Raw genomic sequence first — 16,253 nt, 5'->3', positions numbered from 1 at the left:
AGAGTCGGTCATTCTGACAAGCCGGCCGGCAGGGCGCGATTGTAGAGGCTCACCATTTAATGCCATGCAGCGAAGGCGGACAATACACAGATGTGGATAAGAGCCACTTTAAGACTCACAAGGACCACTTCTACTGTAAACAATGAGACGGCGAGTTGGCTGCTATTTTTAGGGGCTTTGGTCGTCATTTCTGGCAGCCAACTCTTGTTGATAATTGGGACCCAAATTAGTACATGTAATACAGATACTTGATTAGTCAGAATAGGTCATAGAATGAGATAATTATATTGATTAAGGGCCTCGTATATATACCTAAGTGATAAGATTATAAACTACGAATAAGCTCAAAGGATAACTAATAAGAGGATATAGTTAATATAAGTAGTAACTCAAGTATATATTAAGACAACTGATCTAATTATAGGAGTATAAGGTCAGGAGACTAGATATATAATGCAACGGAGTGGAAGAGGTTGACTGCGAATCAAGGTGTTGGAGTTGTAACTGCCTAAAGAGAGAATAAGAATACACGGGCGCCGGAGCCCCCTTTATACCCCTATTGCCGTGGCTTACGCGAATGAGCCACGTGACTCCTACACGTGACGCCTGCCTGCAGTTCTACCCCATTACTATATAGTACCTAGATCTATTCCCAGTTATTTATATACCGGAGAACTCCTATTTGTTGAACCCTTGTATTATATTCTACTCTTAGAATATAACAAAAAATAGACCGCTATCGGAAACTGAAGGTTTTGAGTCGTCCTTGATTCTACAGGCAACAAAAACCTTACGGTGTCGCAAGTGGAAACTACTATGAAGGAGAGTAAGGAAAAAGAGGAAACTAGAGGGGATTTGGATCATACTGCGGAGCTCAGAGATTTGAGCACGAGTCAGGACAACGATGGAACTATCACTCTTGAGACGAAGTGAATTATATAGACAATAGAATATGAGAGCATCTCGGGACCCTTTCCTGTTGAAAGCCACCTATACAATGATATTATTGTGGCAAAAGCGTAAATATTCCAGTCTCCAGTCTTATACCAGCTCTCAGCAATCATGCAACATGAGTCACCTCATCATCCCTAGAAGTCTTTTTACTCCTCCCAGCTACTCTTGCTTTTTGGTTCTTATCTCCACGTCGTCTTCGGGCCGTCTACATTCTCTGCAACTTCTCCTTGCGCACAAGGATGTTGCTCGAACTGTCGGTTTGGCCCTGACTATTCTGGTACAGGGTGTCAAGGAACTTGCAATGCTGTAGCGGAGTGCGGGCAGTATGCTAAAGAACGAAAGAAGGGCAAAATCATATCTAGGGGACATTTTTAAATTGTACCAACTATGTTGCTCCACTACTTGCTACTAGCTGACCCCCTTAGTCACTAATACCCAAGTCGATTACCTTGAGGCCAGATGGCTCGATCAACTTCGGATTTCTATATTTTGACTTTTAAATGCCATCCCGAAGTCCACACTCTAGCAGCCACGAGGGATCCTGCGCCCAAGAACAGGGCGGATCCAGCCCAGATCTGGGGTGCCAGATAGCCACCACCTGTTCCCGCGATGAGGGCACCTGCTACCGATGGCCCCGTCAAAGGACCGACACTCATCAGCGTCAAAATCATGCCCACACGTGTCCCAATCTTGCTCATATCCTTTGTCAACGAAGGGACCGTGCCAGCGAAGAGTCCCATTGCGGCGGCTGAAGCGACGCCATAGAAGATGGCAAAGGCATAAAGACCGGCAGTATTATGCACCGCAGCCCAGCAGAACATGAGGACGCCGCAAAGGGCAACCCAGGGTATCAGAACATTGAGGGGGCCGAGGTAACGGTCTGCTAGATAGCCACAGGGAATGCGAGCAGGTATACCGGCACCGTTGATGATGATGAGTAAGTTCACGCTGGTTGTCTCGTCAAAGCCAAGCTTTTCTGTGGCGTATACTTGGATCTAAGAGGAAGTATCAGCCTTGGCCTGGAACGTGGTTGCGAAGGCTTGGTGGGGAGCTTACATAAAAGAAAGCGAAGTAAAGAGTCCAGTAAAGGAGGAAGACGCCGAACGTAAAAAGAACGTAAGGAGGCTCTTTGAAAGCACCCCATTCCACAAGAGGTCCTGACTTGCGAGGTGGTAGACGCGTTCGTAGGAGGAGGTTGATTATGATAAGCATGAAAAATACCACGAAGGCCATGCACCGGACCGCCCATGGAAAACCTTGAAATTTTAACACAAAAATTTCCTGGAACACTGGAAAGTTGGGGGAAGCACACCAATCTTTGGTGTGAGATATTGAATCATCGCTGGAAATATCATTCCTCCCGTGCTTGTACCAGTAGCTGCAGTCGTAAGAGCAAGGACTCTCTTCCGGACAAAATAGTGTGAGATCAGCGTAATGCTTGGTAACCATATCAACCCTAGGCCGATTCCAACACAAAGGCCCTGCGCGAGGAAGATTTGCCAGTATTCTGTTGCTAAGCTCGTGGTAAAAGTGCCGATAAGTATAATGACTGAACCAAGGAACACAATAGGGCGAGCGAGTCCGGCATCTGTCGCTCTGCCGGAGACCGCGGATATAAACAGGATAGCGAAGACCTGCACTCCTCCGATCCAGGATATATCAGAGGGCGAATACGGCAGGGCATGTTCATAGTAAGTCTGGAAGACGCCAAAGCTTGAGGGGTAGCCCCAGGCAATCGCGACGATGAGATGTCCAGCGAAGACCTGGCTCCATGCACGAACTCCGCCGTCAGGAGGAGGATCTGTGTCATTTGTATTTTCTCGAATGTCGTCCTCAGGTAGTGCGGAATCCGAATCCATTGCTCCATATTTGGGTTCAGCCCTTTCCACCTGACTAGATTGTGTATCCATCGATGCGGTATAGATGATAATTAAGGGTCCGTCTCTCGTCAGCTGCCTGTGTGCGACAGGAATGTGAATTGCGAAGCAAGAGGGAGAAGCGTGGACGCTGTAAATTCATAACGAGATGGAAGAAAGACTTCTTTGGTAGTTATAAGTGATAGTTCGAGTAGTGACATTGATCTGCAGGCAAAGGGTCCGCACGGGCAAAACAACCAACAAAATGGCGTGGTGGGGGCATTCCGCAACTAGGCTAATACGACCTGCCATTGTGCTGGTCGGCCATTATGTAGCTTAGTGCATCGGTCTATTCTCGAATTGCAGTTCCACCGCTTGCCTCAGCACACCATAGATACCAACGTAGTCGCCTTTCACACCGCTAGAGGCTTTGACCTCTGCGAAATGGCCACCGACGACTTCTAAAGCCTCCATCTTGAACCCAACAGATTGTGCCAAACTCGTCGCATGTCGAGTATCTTTCCTTGCTAGTGAGGCAAGAAAAAGCGGCTGAGATTTTATTAGGTCTCGAAGCAATTTGTCCAAGTTCCGATCATCTCGTCACGGTTCCAATAGTCACCGCTCATCATGCGGTTGGAGTATGAAGTGTATGGGCCAGGAAAGAACGCTTAGATATACTCATGAAGCTTTGCACTGCCTAGTCCTATCTTTTCAGTAAGAACGTGACCTTCTGCAATGGTTTCGACGATGTTGAAGATGAACGAATTGGCGATGACCTTCAGCGTCCTTCAACGTGGTCGCTGTCCCAGGCGGCAAGTCACTGAGATTGATTTCTGCTCGACTCATTACACCTCTGCAGTACGATCCGACTGTTTTGATTGCCCAATTTGGACTAGCAAGCAAGCAGACAAGCTCGCCGTTGTCAGCCTTTTCCGGAGCGCAGAAAACTGACTCGCATAAGTAAACCTAGTTAGATCTTTCCCAGGAGGTCTCAGACGACATTTCTTCACATTCGCTTCCAACGCGGTTGGTCAGCGTCGCTGCTCTACTCAGGCGCTACTCACCCTCGCCTCACGCAACATCAGCTGAGATAAGCACTATGAAGCACGACCTTGGCGTGTCAGAATCGACATTATACTGTGCAAGTCGCCCTTCCTAGAACATCGACCGTCCCACCTCAGTCGTTCTTCAACATGGGCCTACTACTATTCTTGCCGTCGGCCGTGGCAGCAATTTTCATAATCTACTATGTAGTTGCACACGTGAGACAGGCAGCGAAGGCGAAATCTTTCGGTTGCCACCCAGCACCACTCTTTCGACCTTGGGATATATTTGGCGTGCAGAATTTCAAGATTGAGATGAATGGAATGAAGACAAACCGCTTATCTTATGCCTTCTCAGATCGCAAGAATGAAATGAGCGCAAGGATGGGGCGAGACTGCAAAACATTTCGAATAAAATATCCACCGGGAGAGACGTGGTTCTACACCTTCGACCCGAAGAATCTGCAGGCTGTGCTAGCGTCCCAATTTCAAGATTTTCAGCAGCCAGCGGCCAGAGTGGGAGCGTTCGAGGCGCTTCTGGGTCTCGGTATTGTACGTTTGCGACTTAAACATACGCAGAGCTAATTCCAACAGTTCTCAGCGAACGGACCTAAATGGGAACACTCTCGAGCTCTTCTAAGACCACAATTCATGCGTGAACAGATCGCTGATCTGGGGCTCTTCGAAACACATGTCAAAGATCTCTTTAATGCCCTCCTAGGTGCCGTGGAGCCTGGTGACTGGACCCCGACTTTCGATGTGCAACCGCTATTGGAGCGTTTTACAATGGATACTGCCACAGAGTTTCTCTTTGGCGAAAGCGTGCACAGCCAGAAAGATGATAGTACAGATACGAGTACTTTATTCTCTAAGAAGGAGATGATGCAATTCGTAGAGGCCTTCTTCGGAGCAGAGAAGACAACGGCGAAATCTCTGATATACGGCGACCTGTTCTGGCTAACGCACGATCGCAAATTCAAGGAACAGTGTAAAGCTGTTCATAACTTCGTCGATACGTATGTCCAGCGCCATTTGAGGGACGGTGGCTCGGATAAAAAACCAAGGACGGGAAAGTACGTCGTTCTGGATGCTATTGTCGCTGACGTGAAAGATCCGCAGGAGCTCCGCTCCCAGCTGTTGAACATCCTTCTGGCAGGCAGCGACACCATCTCGGGAACTCTTGGCTTCCTTTTGGCCTCATTGGCACAGTATCCTCATATTTTCAAGAAGCTTCGCAACATCATCATAGATGACTTTGGATCCTTCGATCGACCGAAGCATATCACGCTCAGCGGGCTCAAGAACTGTTCATACCTTCAATGGTGCTTAAACGAAGTTCTTCGAGTCTACCCTGCGGTTCCTGTCAACTTCCGTGAGGCCGTCAGAGATACAACACTGCCCGTGGGTGGTGGCTTCGATGGGACTTCACCAGTATTTATACCTAAAGGCCACCTTGTTGCTTGGGAGGTACGTCTTTGCATCCTGTCATTACTATTGTGCCTTTGGGCATCTCCTCAGTGCTGACATCTCTTCCGTGTAGCTTTGGACAATGCACTCAGACCCAGAACTTTGGGGCCCTGATGCTGACCGCTTCAATCCAGAACGATGGGAGGGGCGCAAATTTGGATTCAACTACCTCCCATTCAACGCTGGCCCTCGAATATGTATCGGGCAACAATTCGCCCTTGCTGAGATTGCCTATGTCACAGTCAGGCTCCTGCAAAAGTTCGACTCAATTGATGGATCAGCCTTGCCCAAAGGACGACTGCCCTGTGATTGGAAATTGGTAGATAAAGTGGCCGGGGGCGTGAACATAAAGCTTCATAGCGCAAACAACCAAGTGCTGCACAAGAAGCAGGTGAGGCAGGGCCAGAGCCAGAAGTAGCGCGAATAATCGAGGCGTTAAAGCCATGGAAGGCACTAGTAGCACGGATAATTTAAGCGTAGGTAAAGACATTTGTATAGTATTATCTAGTATATAACCTAGAAATTAAACTAAAAGAATTAGCTATTCTTAATTATATTATCTTCCTAACTAATACAATCCCGAGCTATGTTATTGCCCTAGTTGTTATCGTCGTCGTCTTGCTCTTACTCTTCCTCTTTGTCACGAGTACTCAAGTTTAGGTCTGGAAGTCAAGAATAGAATGGCCTCATAAATAACGACTCAAAGCTAAGGAGGGAAGGAGGAAACTCCCTAAGGGAGTCTCCAGGATATATATTCATAAACGCAGACCTGCAAGGGGGCTGCTTCGCTTGGAGGAAAGTGGCAGTTGCTTTTCTATGTACACGTGACGAATCATGTTGATTACGGCCTGCGTAGCAGGACTGTCGCACTTTAAGCCAAAGCAGTCCGAATTGCAGTACTATAATTCGGACTGCTTTAGGTTAAAGTATAAAAATATATATATATACGCTATATTATAGTATATTAAAGCATTATACTTTAAACGCAATCACTTCGAAGTATAGTCTTCTAAGCCGATGATGTACTTGCGATTATAGTACTCTGAATGCCAAAAATAGAACTAGGGGGTCAAATAATGCCCCTCCCTAAAATAGAACGCCCAGTGTCACTGTAAAGTATGCGCCAGCGGTAAGGAGCCGATTTCTGCTCCCTCTCATAACATGAAAAAATGGCTGATTAGTAGGGGACGGGAAGAGGTCCCCCTAAGCAAAATCCAGCTGACTCACTAGTGTGCTCAGGACTCAGGCAGGTTAGAGCAGCAACGGCTCAGGTCCAAAGACGGAAGCGGACTTTAGTAGGCTGAGTTGTCGTCTGAGACTTTAAAGGAATGATATTTCGACCTACCGGGACATGCTAGGAAAGTCCGCCATCAAAATTGACAAACTCGGTAAATTCATTCCTCTTGTGAGGATGAATTGTAGTGCACTCAACTCATATTGCACAGTATGATGAAAGCTAATTGAGGATTCATTTTTGCTTGCGATATGGAAATATCGTATAAATCCTGTCCCTGCATTGAAGTCGGTTCTCGCAGCTCTCTTTGAAATTTAAGAGTGTTGATTCTGGCGTTGCGTCAAGGTATATTTTCATAGAGAATCTGGAGACGTTGGGGGTGTGTCAAAGCAGCCTGGGTTGGGTTTTCTCCGTGATGTGACTACAGCATTCAAGTCAATGATGATAGCATGCAATTAATGTGGTGGCGGATCAGTAGATCCGGACTTTATTGCCCATGAGCGAGGAGATGTTTCTGAGCGGGTTCATTTTCATGAAATCTTAAGGATTCGTCTCAGAATGACTCAACGTTGTACCTTAGCAAGGGCTAGTAAGTCGTTAGTATCGTTGGCCACCCAAGCAGCTGGACATTCACAATGCCTTTTAACGAGTGACTAACCACAGGGTTTCATAATCAGACGTTCCAAAAGGCAAAAATCTTTTATTTCAAGCTTGTTTGTCTCATGCTCAAACTAAAATTCAGTATAATAGAAGACTACAAAAGCTGTGTAAAACAAAACGACCCAGGTTCACTCTGTCCCTCCGGCAGTGACAAGTGGATCAGCCGTTGGTGGTGTATTATCGACTTGGATACCGCCCCTCTTCGGAAAAGTGCTGTCGTGGAAAGGAAGGCACCAGCCACCTTCATGCTCAGGCGTACCAATCCAAGTACGCAAAAGGCACCGCGGTGGCTTGGGTGCAGGCGGGTCAGTGAAGCCAGTGCGAGAATGAAATGTCTGGCAGCAAGAAACGAACTGTATGTCTCCAAGCTCACAATCGTATACCAGGCCATTCTTCTGGCAGCAAGCCTCAAGGACTTCCATTGCCTCTTTCTGCTCATTTGACAATGGAGGGATCAATCCTTTATCGCTGAAGCGAGACAGGGATTTGACAAAGTATGGGTCCCATCTTCGATTTGGTCAGCTTATGTACTTTCCAGCTAACTTATGAAGTGGACACTTACTTGACATAGACACGTTTCTTTCCACCAGGTTCAACGAAGAAAATCGGGTTTTTGAACCAAGGCTCCTGGCCGTCGGTGATCTCGCCTTTGCGGTCAACATACCAAATTGGAGAAGACAAGGTCTTCGCAACGTCTGGCCGCTCCTTTACAAGCTCATTCCATACAGTATGAGCTGACGCGCAACCTGAAGCGCCTCCGGTCTCACCTGGGGCACAGAACAAGAGGCCGACGATATCAGTCTCGTCCGTGTGGTAGAATTGCCTATCGCTGTCTTTTAGCCACGTGTTAATGAAAGATGGGTGGTTTAAACGTACGGGGCGTTGCTAGCAGAAATTTTGATTTTGTCTAGATTGTTTTTGTAATCAACGCCCTGGTTGGTTACGTGACCCAGGATCAATCCTAACTTGTTCTGAGATAGTAGGTAGCCAAAGTGGACTGAAATGCCCATGGTCGCGACCGCGGCTCTGTATCTGCCCCACGTATCGATCGGCAAACCACGAAATAATATAAAGCCACGGCCGTTCAGGATGTCGTCCCTTGCTGTATCGAGCACCGGAGTAAGTCCTGGTAGAGGGAAATTTGTCTTTGTCGCGAATCAGTCTACTCTCAGAGGAGCAAGGGTAAACAAGGCTTACTTTGCTTATATTGACTAGGTGTTCACCTGAAGACGTGAACGCATCAACTGCACGCTCCAATTCGGCCAGCTCAGATGGCGTCCACTTGTGGATCCATTTGTCTGGGTTATCGGCCATCTCATCAGGGGTCCAGACAGTACGGCCAGTGATTCTCTTGGGAAATTGATCAAAGGAGCTAAGTTGGCTATCAATTGGAGGATGCTGTCCGCTAGTTCTGAGGCCATCGGCAAAGAATCTGCGATCGACAGGGGCAAGCCGGGGAAGACCAGCTGGCAACCCGCGAAGGCCAGGTGAGACTCCCGTAGCAACTGACATGACGGATACTTGCATCCGAATCGGTCTGTCGTAGGTTAAAGTTTGGAACAAGTTACCGACTGGAGATATCTAAGATGACCTTATCGAGGTTGGGATGGGAAATAAGGGGAGATACTGGAGTTTTTATATTCTCTGCGAATGTTGTAAAGGGAGCCATCTCTTTCCCACAGCTATACCGCTTCGGAATGCAAAGAACAGATACTGGTCCCAAAACATTTTCCCTTCATGGAATTAGAGGATTCGAGTTTCAGCCGTACGGACAAGAAAACCCCGGCACATTTGTTAGTTCCCGCATCTGCTCTTCCGTTTTCCGATAGCAAGGAAGAATGACTGAAGAGGGGGCTTAACGCTGCCGATCTGATTGGTACCGGGGAGTATCCGAAGCGGCCTCATGTGAAAGTTCTGGCAGTCAACATACCTAGGCCCTCAGCTACAAGCCTCGATGCGGGATGGCAATTGTTCACATAAGCTGACAACAAGGCAACGGTCATTGCTCGACTTGAAAAACTGGGTCGCTAGATGGGGGACAGAAGAGGATGTAATTAGGTCGGACAACAAGGGTCATGCTGCAGGGGCATGAGACGAACTCCTCGGTTGGCCATTTTGCGATTGATTTCTTCGTGGCCAGCCCGGCGTTCTCTACTTGATCTAGAATTACAATGAAGTTACAATGAATAGTACGCATTCAAATTTTTCATTTTCGTTTGATCAAAACCTTTGGCAAGGTACGTATAGTTGAGTTACAAAAACAGTCGATCACTCAGTAAAGATTGACGGGTAGACTCGTATGATTATAAGCAAGAGTTTGACGCCACTATGTACATCGTCTCTTGACAATAAATAGTGCACGAGACATTTACAATGTGAAGATTCACAAATCTGATTAATTCTTACGAGTTTCTATTTATCAAAAAGTATGTTCAGGTTAGATTGGAGTTCGAAACGTGCTGAGAATATAATTCGGGGTTTATAAAAGCTTTAAAGCTTCGCCAATCTTATTTTAGCCCTAGTAAGAAAGCCTGAGGGAATCGGAGAGAGTAAAAATTGGTGAAGTTAATTTAAGAGCGACAGTATATCAAATATAATAGTACTATATTGAAAATACGCCTGGAATGGATCACTAGGACCACACGCCTCAAACGCCTAAAACTGGATTTGACTATAACAACACCACTAAGTAGCGAAAATGAGTCCGTCCATATTCGTAATCAACGACCTCACTTTAGTCGATCTGGAAATTTTCGGAATTTTCTAAGCACTTTGAAAACCCTCATATTTTTTGGTCGGGCGTTCGAGAGGTGTGGCTGTTCGGCCAGTGAATCCTTCTCGAATCATAGAGCTGCACCACTGCCCACCGTCTCGAGAAGCAGATACGCTACCAGGGGCGTTTAGCCGCTCAAAAATATCTAAAACCTTCTTTGGGAGTAGTAGAAAGATCTAGAGAAAATCGCGTTAGAGATTAGGAAGGAGTATTTAAGACTGCCTCGTGTAGGTAATTGGTTACCGATTTGAGCTTGCTGTCTCCGATTGCGCTCCCGGTCTCGTGCTGACTGCTGCTGTCGCCGTCGATGTTCCTCGCTACCTCTGAGTAACTGCACTTTGTCGACGTCGGAATTCTACCTAGTTAGGTGTTAGAATATTCTTTCCTATCTGGTCCTCTTTATATTCTATCTAATAGTCGATATACTAAAGGTATAATAGCTCTATTTTGTTAGCTAAAAGTTTACTAAAAGACTCTACTTTAAAGTTAATATTCTTAAAAGTAAACTTAGTTAACTTTTAATATTTCTTAAAAAGAGTTTCTAAATTAGAATTAATATACTATTAAATATATTAGTCTTTTTTTTAAAACTGTTAATATAATTATCTTAAGTTAAAGTTCCTAATCTCTAAACTTATTTAAACTTGTAAAAAGTTTAAATATAATTAAAGTTTAATACTTTATTAATATATTAATATTAAGCCTTTTAATTAATATAACTATTTTATTCTATAACTTATTCTAACGAATTCATTACTTATATTATCTATACTAATTTAGGTCCTAATTATCAACAACTCTATTAAGACAAGCAGGCTTGGCAGGGTCACATGATGGGCAGCAATTTTAGGCAGCAATGTGTTTCGTGTAACCGTTAGCCTTTACCGCTGCCATCTGCCTTTGTTATGGAGCCGAGCGTAGTTCAAGGCCGTTAAACTTAACCATTCTAAACAGTGACTCCTAGTTGATAGACCTTGAGCTCACAATGCGGAAGCGTTTATTAAGGTCGGTCGACTTTTTAAGCAATTCCCGGCGCGACCAAAGTCAACACTCACAGCCCAGAACTAATTTGTCGCCGGGTGAGAGCAACATTCCCCATTCAACTTCAACAGTCCTCCAAGACGCAGAGTCCAGTACGCCGGCTGTTACAAGCCAAGTCTTACTACCACAAAACATTGAAGACAATGTCTCAATCACCGAGCTCTGGACACAGGCATACGAGAAGCTCCGAATTGAGGATAAAGGTCTTGTCGAAAAATATGAGAAAAACCTGAACGAGAGCTTAAGATCTGAACAAAATTCGGCAATAGAACCCGGTGCAAGTATCAGAGAGAAGACGGAGATTGTTCTCAAGGACAGGATGGACGAGGTCAACCGGAATCAGTGGAAGATCAGATTCGGAACCTCAGAGATTCCAGTTAAGGAAGTAGTACAGAACGTCGTTTCGGTAATCAACTGGACGGATGCCTTTGTCAAAAGCGCTATAGGTGAAAACCTACCCGCATCTATAGCGTGGGCAGGAGTCAGCTTGTTGCTAGTGGTTAGTTTCGTCCATGAATGAAGGAAACTGAGACTTAGCTAACCTTCAGCTTAGCCTATCTCAAATTCATCAGAGCAACTGGCCAAGTTGGCAGCAGGACTAGAGGAGATTTCATCTCTCATAACGCAGAGTAAATTAAGAGAGAAGCTTTACAGGAAGCGATACGAGCTCACAGTAGACGCCACACGGGACTTGCAAGGTCATGCTGAATATAAGGGTACTTTGGAGGCGCTCTATGTGCAGATCCTGAAATTTCAAGCAACAAGCTACAATTACTACATCAAACACTCTAGACCTCGTGTTCTTTCAGACATGGTTGCCTGGAACGACTGGGAAACAATGCTACAGGACGTTCAGCAGAAGAATAATGAGTTCGAGGAAGTTAATAAGATTTGGAAGGATGAAAACCACTACGAAGAGTGGGTGGAAATAAGAAGATATCATGAACAATCACTAACCCAATGGAGCGGTATGGCACATGAGTTATCTGGCCTGCGCGAGGCAATCACATGTAATGAGAAGGATAAAGAACGCAAGGACATCTTGAAGTGGCTATGCGATATCGACCCTTCCTCCATGTACAATACCAACTGCAACGCCCATGTGAAAGGCACAAACAACTGGTTACTCGAGGATAGTCCAGAGTTCAAGAAGTTGGCTACAACTCCACGCTCTTTCCTGTGGCTTCATGGCAAAGGTACGGCCCACCATTCTCTTTCATCTCTTTCTGTATTAACACTTCTTACTAGCTGGCTCGGGGAAATCTGTATTGAGTTCATCCGTCATCAGTCACCTTAAAGATAAAGTCAAAAGAAACTCTACAATGGCACTGGCGTACTTCTACTTTAGCTTCAGCGACCAGAAGAAGCAGACAGTGGCAGGGATGCTTTCATCACTTATTAAGCAGTTTTGCGCATGTCGACCTAATATTCCTCGTGATCTCGGCGAGTACAAAGTGAAAGACGAGCGCCCGAGCTTGCAACTACTCCAGGAAATGCTCGCACAGTCGATGAGTGGCTTTTCGGCAGCTTTTATCGTTATTGATGGCCTCGACGAATGTCCCGAGCAAAATGAAAATCAAGTTGAGGAACGGGATTTGCTTCTTGTCGCTTTAGGTAACATGGCTGCCGCCGACAATGTTCATATATTCTGTACTAGTCGGAAGGAGCATGATATCAGCGTCGCCATGAAGGAGATATTGGCTGATTCATCCCATACTAACGAGATTGATCTCGCCGATCAGCAACATCAAAAACATATTGATCAAGACATTGGCTTATTTATTGATACCAAACTTAAGTCGAAGGGTGCGAATTTCTGGCCGGTGGAAATAAGAAAAAAAGCGAAGACGAAGCTTCTTCAGAAGGCAGACGGCATGTAAGTTACATCTTGGGCTCAGCATTAACGGAGAAAACCGCTAACGTGGAGGCACCCTAGGATACAGTACGTGTCGTACCAATTCCAAGCCCTGAGCAAGTGTGCCACCATTCAGGAAGTAGATAATGCTCTCGAGGATCTCCCAGACGGACTTGACAAGATATACGAGAGGATTCTTGAAAGCATAGACGAAAAGTCTCAAGAGAAGGTCTTGAGAGTACTCAAATGGCTGGTATGTTCAGGACGTAGGCTCACTACTAATGAAGTCGCCGAGATTTTTGTTTTTTGTCCCGAAAACACACATCTCTTGAGTGACACAGAGCGACTTTTCGACGACAACCTGGTCCTGAAGCAGTTGTCTAGTTTAGTTATCAGCGAAAAACATATTTCCTTCTCTGGCACTTACACTTACGTTCGTTTGGCACATTTTTCCGTTAAGGAGTATCTGACTTCCGATCGTATTTCCAAAGGTCGATCTGCGCGGTTTGGGTTTAATGAAATGGATGCCATGGTTGATGTAATGCGCGGTTGTCTCGTCTACCTTCTCCAATGCACCGGAGACGAAAATGAAGAAATATACAGCGGCAACGATGGCTTCAATCTACGTCGCATATTCAGACTGTACGAGTATGCCAGTCAGTTCTGGCCTGTTCATTTCGAAAACACGCCTCGCGAGTGCTGGCAGCCTGAACTCTCAAAATTCGCACTGCGAGCGTTCACAATGCGGAGCAGAAGTCTAGCTTCCACACTCAATTGCTACCACCTTTCCGGCATTAAAAAGTTAACGGATCAAGACTTTATGCTTCGGCCGTATCTCTACACTGCCGTCCGTGGCTTCATACGACTCACCGAAATGCTATTCTCAGCACACCAATACTTGACGAAGGAGGATTTAGACGTTGCCCTCCAGTGTGCTGCATCTAGTGAAAGCCCATCCCTAGTAGAGTTAATACTGGAGAAGGGCGCCGACGTCAACGCAAAAAGCGCAGAGTTGGGAGATGCGTTACAGCAAGCAGCAACGAGAAGAGGAATATATGTCGTTACTCTTTTACTTGATCGTGGTGCGGATGCGAGCGCAAATGTTTGGACTGATTTGGAAGCTGTGGGTTACGGTTATTTCCCTTATAGGGACGGTGTGTGCGGATCGGCATTACAAGCGGCTATGGCCAATGGGCATATGGCAACTGTGAGGCTCCTTCTTAACAGAGGAGCACGTATTGACTTGAATTCCAAAGACACTAGCCTCGTCATTGCATCAGCTGTAACCCCAAATTCAGTTGAGTGTCTGCAATTTGTTCTGGAAATGGGTGTGGAAATGGGCGTGGAAATAAACAATAAGGGCGGCAGAGCTCTGCACAGAGCAGCCAGGATGGGGAATATTGCAGCAGTGCGCATGCTCCTAGAAAAAGGAGTCGATGTTAATGCACAAGGAGGCTGGTTTGGGAACGCTCTACAGGCTGCGTGCGTTCAGTACGATGGCGAGGAGCTGGTAAGATTTCTCGTCAAGGCTGGTGCCAACGTCAACAGCACCGGGGGTTACTATGGAACAGCACTGCAAGCCAGTGCGCACCGTAGCCACGGCAAAATAACCCGGTTTCTGGTCGAAAACGGTGCAGATGTCACCATTGTGCGCGGCAAGTATGGAAATGCTCTGCAGGCGGCTCTGGGCACCACCAATAGCTTTTACGATGACCCCCCTGGAATTGAACTTTTTTCCGGGCAACGCATGTGTAGTGTGGTTGCTGAGGGTAGTGTATATGGCACTGCACTACAGGCCGCAGGCATTAGGCTACTTCAACCACATTTGATGAAGCAATTGCTAAGCAACGGAGCCAATGTGAATGCTCAAGGTGGATTTTTTGGAACAGCTCTGCAGGCCGCTTGCAGAGTCGGGTCACTTGAGGCGGCACGTATGCTGCTTGACCATGGCGCCCAGGTCAATCTTGTAGGTGGAGTGTACGGGACAGCGCTCCAGGCGGCTTGCAGTAAGTGGGAGTGGAAGGGGGCCCCGAACCTTCAGATTGTGAGGCTTCTGCTCAACAACCATGCGGATGTTCAGATACAGGGTGGTTACTATGGTAGTGCATGGCACGCAGCAGCGGCAAATTGCGCGCCTGATGTGTTGGAGGTATTCCTCCAATGCGGAATCGATGTCAATGATGCACGTGGAGAACGGCACCCAACTGCTCTGCAAGCTGCCCTTCAAGTCGCAACTTGCTACCGCAATCACACTGCCAAAATCCAATTTCTGCTAAACCACGGTGCTGATCCTACCCTTGCTGCTGGCAAATACGGCTTGCCACTCCAATGGGCGTGCACAGCTGAAAGCCAGAAAAATCCCCTCCCTGACGCTGTTTATCTCGGGTCCTTGGGCGAAGCTTACAGACCGGACTGGGGATATGAAAGAGTGAAGTTCCTCCTTGACACCTGTTCAACTATTGATGTCAATGCCAAAAGCGGGCTGTTCAATACAGCGTTGCAAGCAGCAGCATACATGGGCTCCGCCAAGTTGGTTCAGCTGCTGCTAGATAGAGGAGCCCAGTGCGATGTATATGGGGCCAAGTATGGCAATGCATTGAATGCCGCGGTTATCAAAGGCCACTGGGATAGTGTGGATGTGCTGCTTAAAGCTGGCGCCGTGCCTGACTGTCATCGAGTGGACAGAGTCGATGAGGAGTGGCTTCTGGAGGTTGAGAAGGATGATGGCCAGGGTGCTGTTCAGAGATATAGGAAGTTTTGGGAGGTGCAGTCGGACTTTGATAAAAGTCATCAACGGTCGGTGACATGAACTTATCAAATCAATGCCTCAAACCTCCGCTTTTGGATGTGGCCGTGGAAGAATACAGAGTGCACGTGTATTCTAATAATTGTCTACATAACAGGAACAAGAGTTGGGAACATTGAAATATGTTTAAATGTACAATGCATAATCTAATTCGACTCTAGTATATCCCTTCCGAATCAGCGAAAGTTCTAGTTCATCGCCGCGGCCCTCTGTATAGAAAAATAGCGGAACCGTTATGCCGTCAACAACTTTAATGACCATTTGCAGACGGAGCAGTCTGTCGAAGTCGACAATCTCGGCTAAGAACAGCCAATGCCGTCGTGGTTGGTAAGTAAACCCGTTAACGCTTGCATAGAACCCGGGATCAATGTGATTCTCGTGCGGCAAATCGTTGAAACCCCGAAATGCCGCCTAGTTGCGAAAGTCTGCCGGCTGTCCGGGTTGTTTTGGCTTCTCCCTCCTCCACAGCCAATCTTCGAAAGTCTTTCGAGTTGAGACCTGAGGAATATCATATATAGCAGTCTTCCACTTCATTGAGATTCCGTATTGCTCGTACTTCGAGGG

At 46.5% G+C, this 16,253-nt stretch overlaps 4 protein-coding genes across 4 annotated transcripts; 2 read left to right on the top strand and 2 right to left on the bottom strand.

The window, feature by feature from the left end:
* Positions 1-1,436: 1,436 nt before the first annotated feature.
* BP5553_08495 (Major facilitator superfamily) lies at positions 1,437-2,864 on the bottom strand (the record flags this gene model as incomplete). The annotated part of the gene is made up of 3 exons (XM_032017118.1): positions 1,437-1,949; positions 2,011-2,210; positions 2,267-2,864. The coding sequence occupies 3 exons, from the start codon at positions 2,862-2,864 to the stop codon at positions 1,437-1,439; spliced, it is 1,311 nt and encodes a 436-aa protein (XP_031866549.1).
* Positions 2,865-4,003: 1,139 nt separating this feature from the next.
* Positions 4,004-5,738, top strand: BP5553_08494 (uncharacterized protein; the record flags this gene model as incomplete). The annotated part of the gene is made up of 3 exons (XM_032017117.1): positions 4,004-4,405; positions 4,448-5,320; positions 5,394-5,738. 3 exons carry the CDS (start codon positions 4,004-4,006, stop codon positions 5,736-5,738), a joined length of 1,620 nt encoding a protein of 539 aa, XP_031866548.1.
* Positions 5,739-7,342: 1,604 nt separating this feature from the next.
* BP5553_08493 (putative Taurine catabolism dioxygenase TauD) lies at positions 7,343-8,726 on the bottom strand (the record flags this gene model as incomplete). The annotated part of the gene is made up of 4 exons (XM_032017116.1): positions 7,343-7,721; positions 7,777-8,037; positions 8,091-8,359; positions 8,412-8,726. 4 exons carry the CDS (start codon positions 8,724-8,726, stop codon positions 7,343-7,345), a joined length of 1,224 nt encoding a protein of 407 aa, XP_031866547.1.
* Positions 8,727-10,972: 2,246 nt separating this feature from the next.
* Positions 10,973-15,692, top strand: BP5553_08492 (uncharacterized protein; the record flags this gene model as incomplete). The annotated part of the gene is made up of 4 exons (XM_032017115.1): positions 10,973-11,527; positions 11,582-12,224; positions 12,277-12,904; positions 12,965-15,692. 4 exons carry the CDS (start codon positions 10,973-10,975, stop codon positions 15,690-15,692), a joined length of 4,554 nt encoding a protein of 1,517 aa, XP_031866546.1.
* Between the last annotated feature and the right edge of the window lie 561 nt (positions 15,693-16,253).

The sequence above is a fragment of the Venustampulla echinocandica genome, assembly GCF_003357145.1.
Source record: "Venustampulla echinocandica strain BP 5553 chromosome Unknown scaffold_8, whole genome shotgun sequence".
NCBI lineage: Eukaryota > Fungi > Ascomycota > Leotiomycetes > Helotiales > Pleuroascaceae > Venustampulla > Venustampulla echinocandica.
This window is presented reverse-complemented; position numbering and strand designations above follow the sequence as displayed.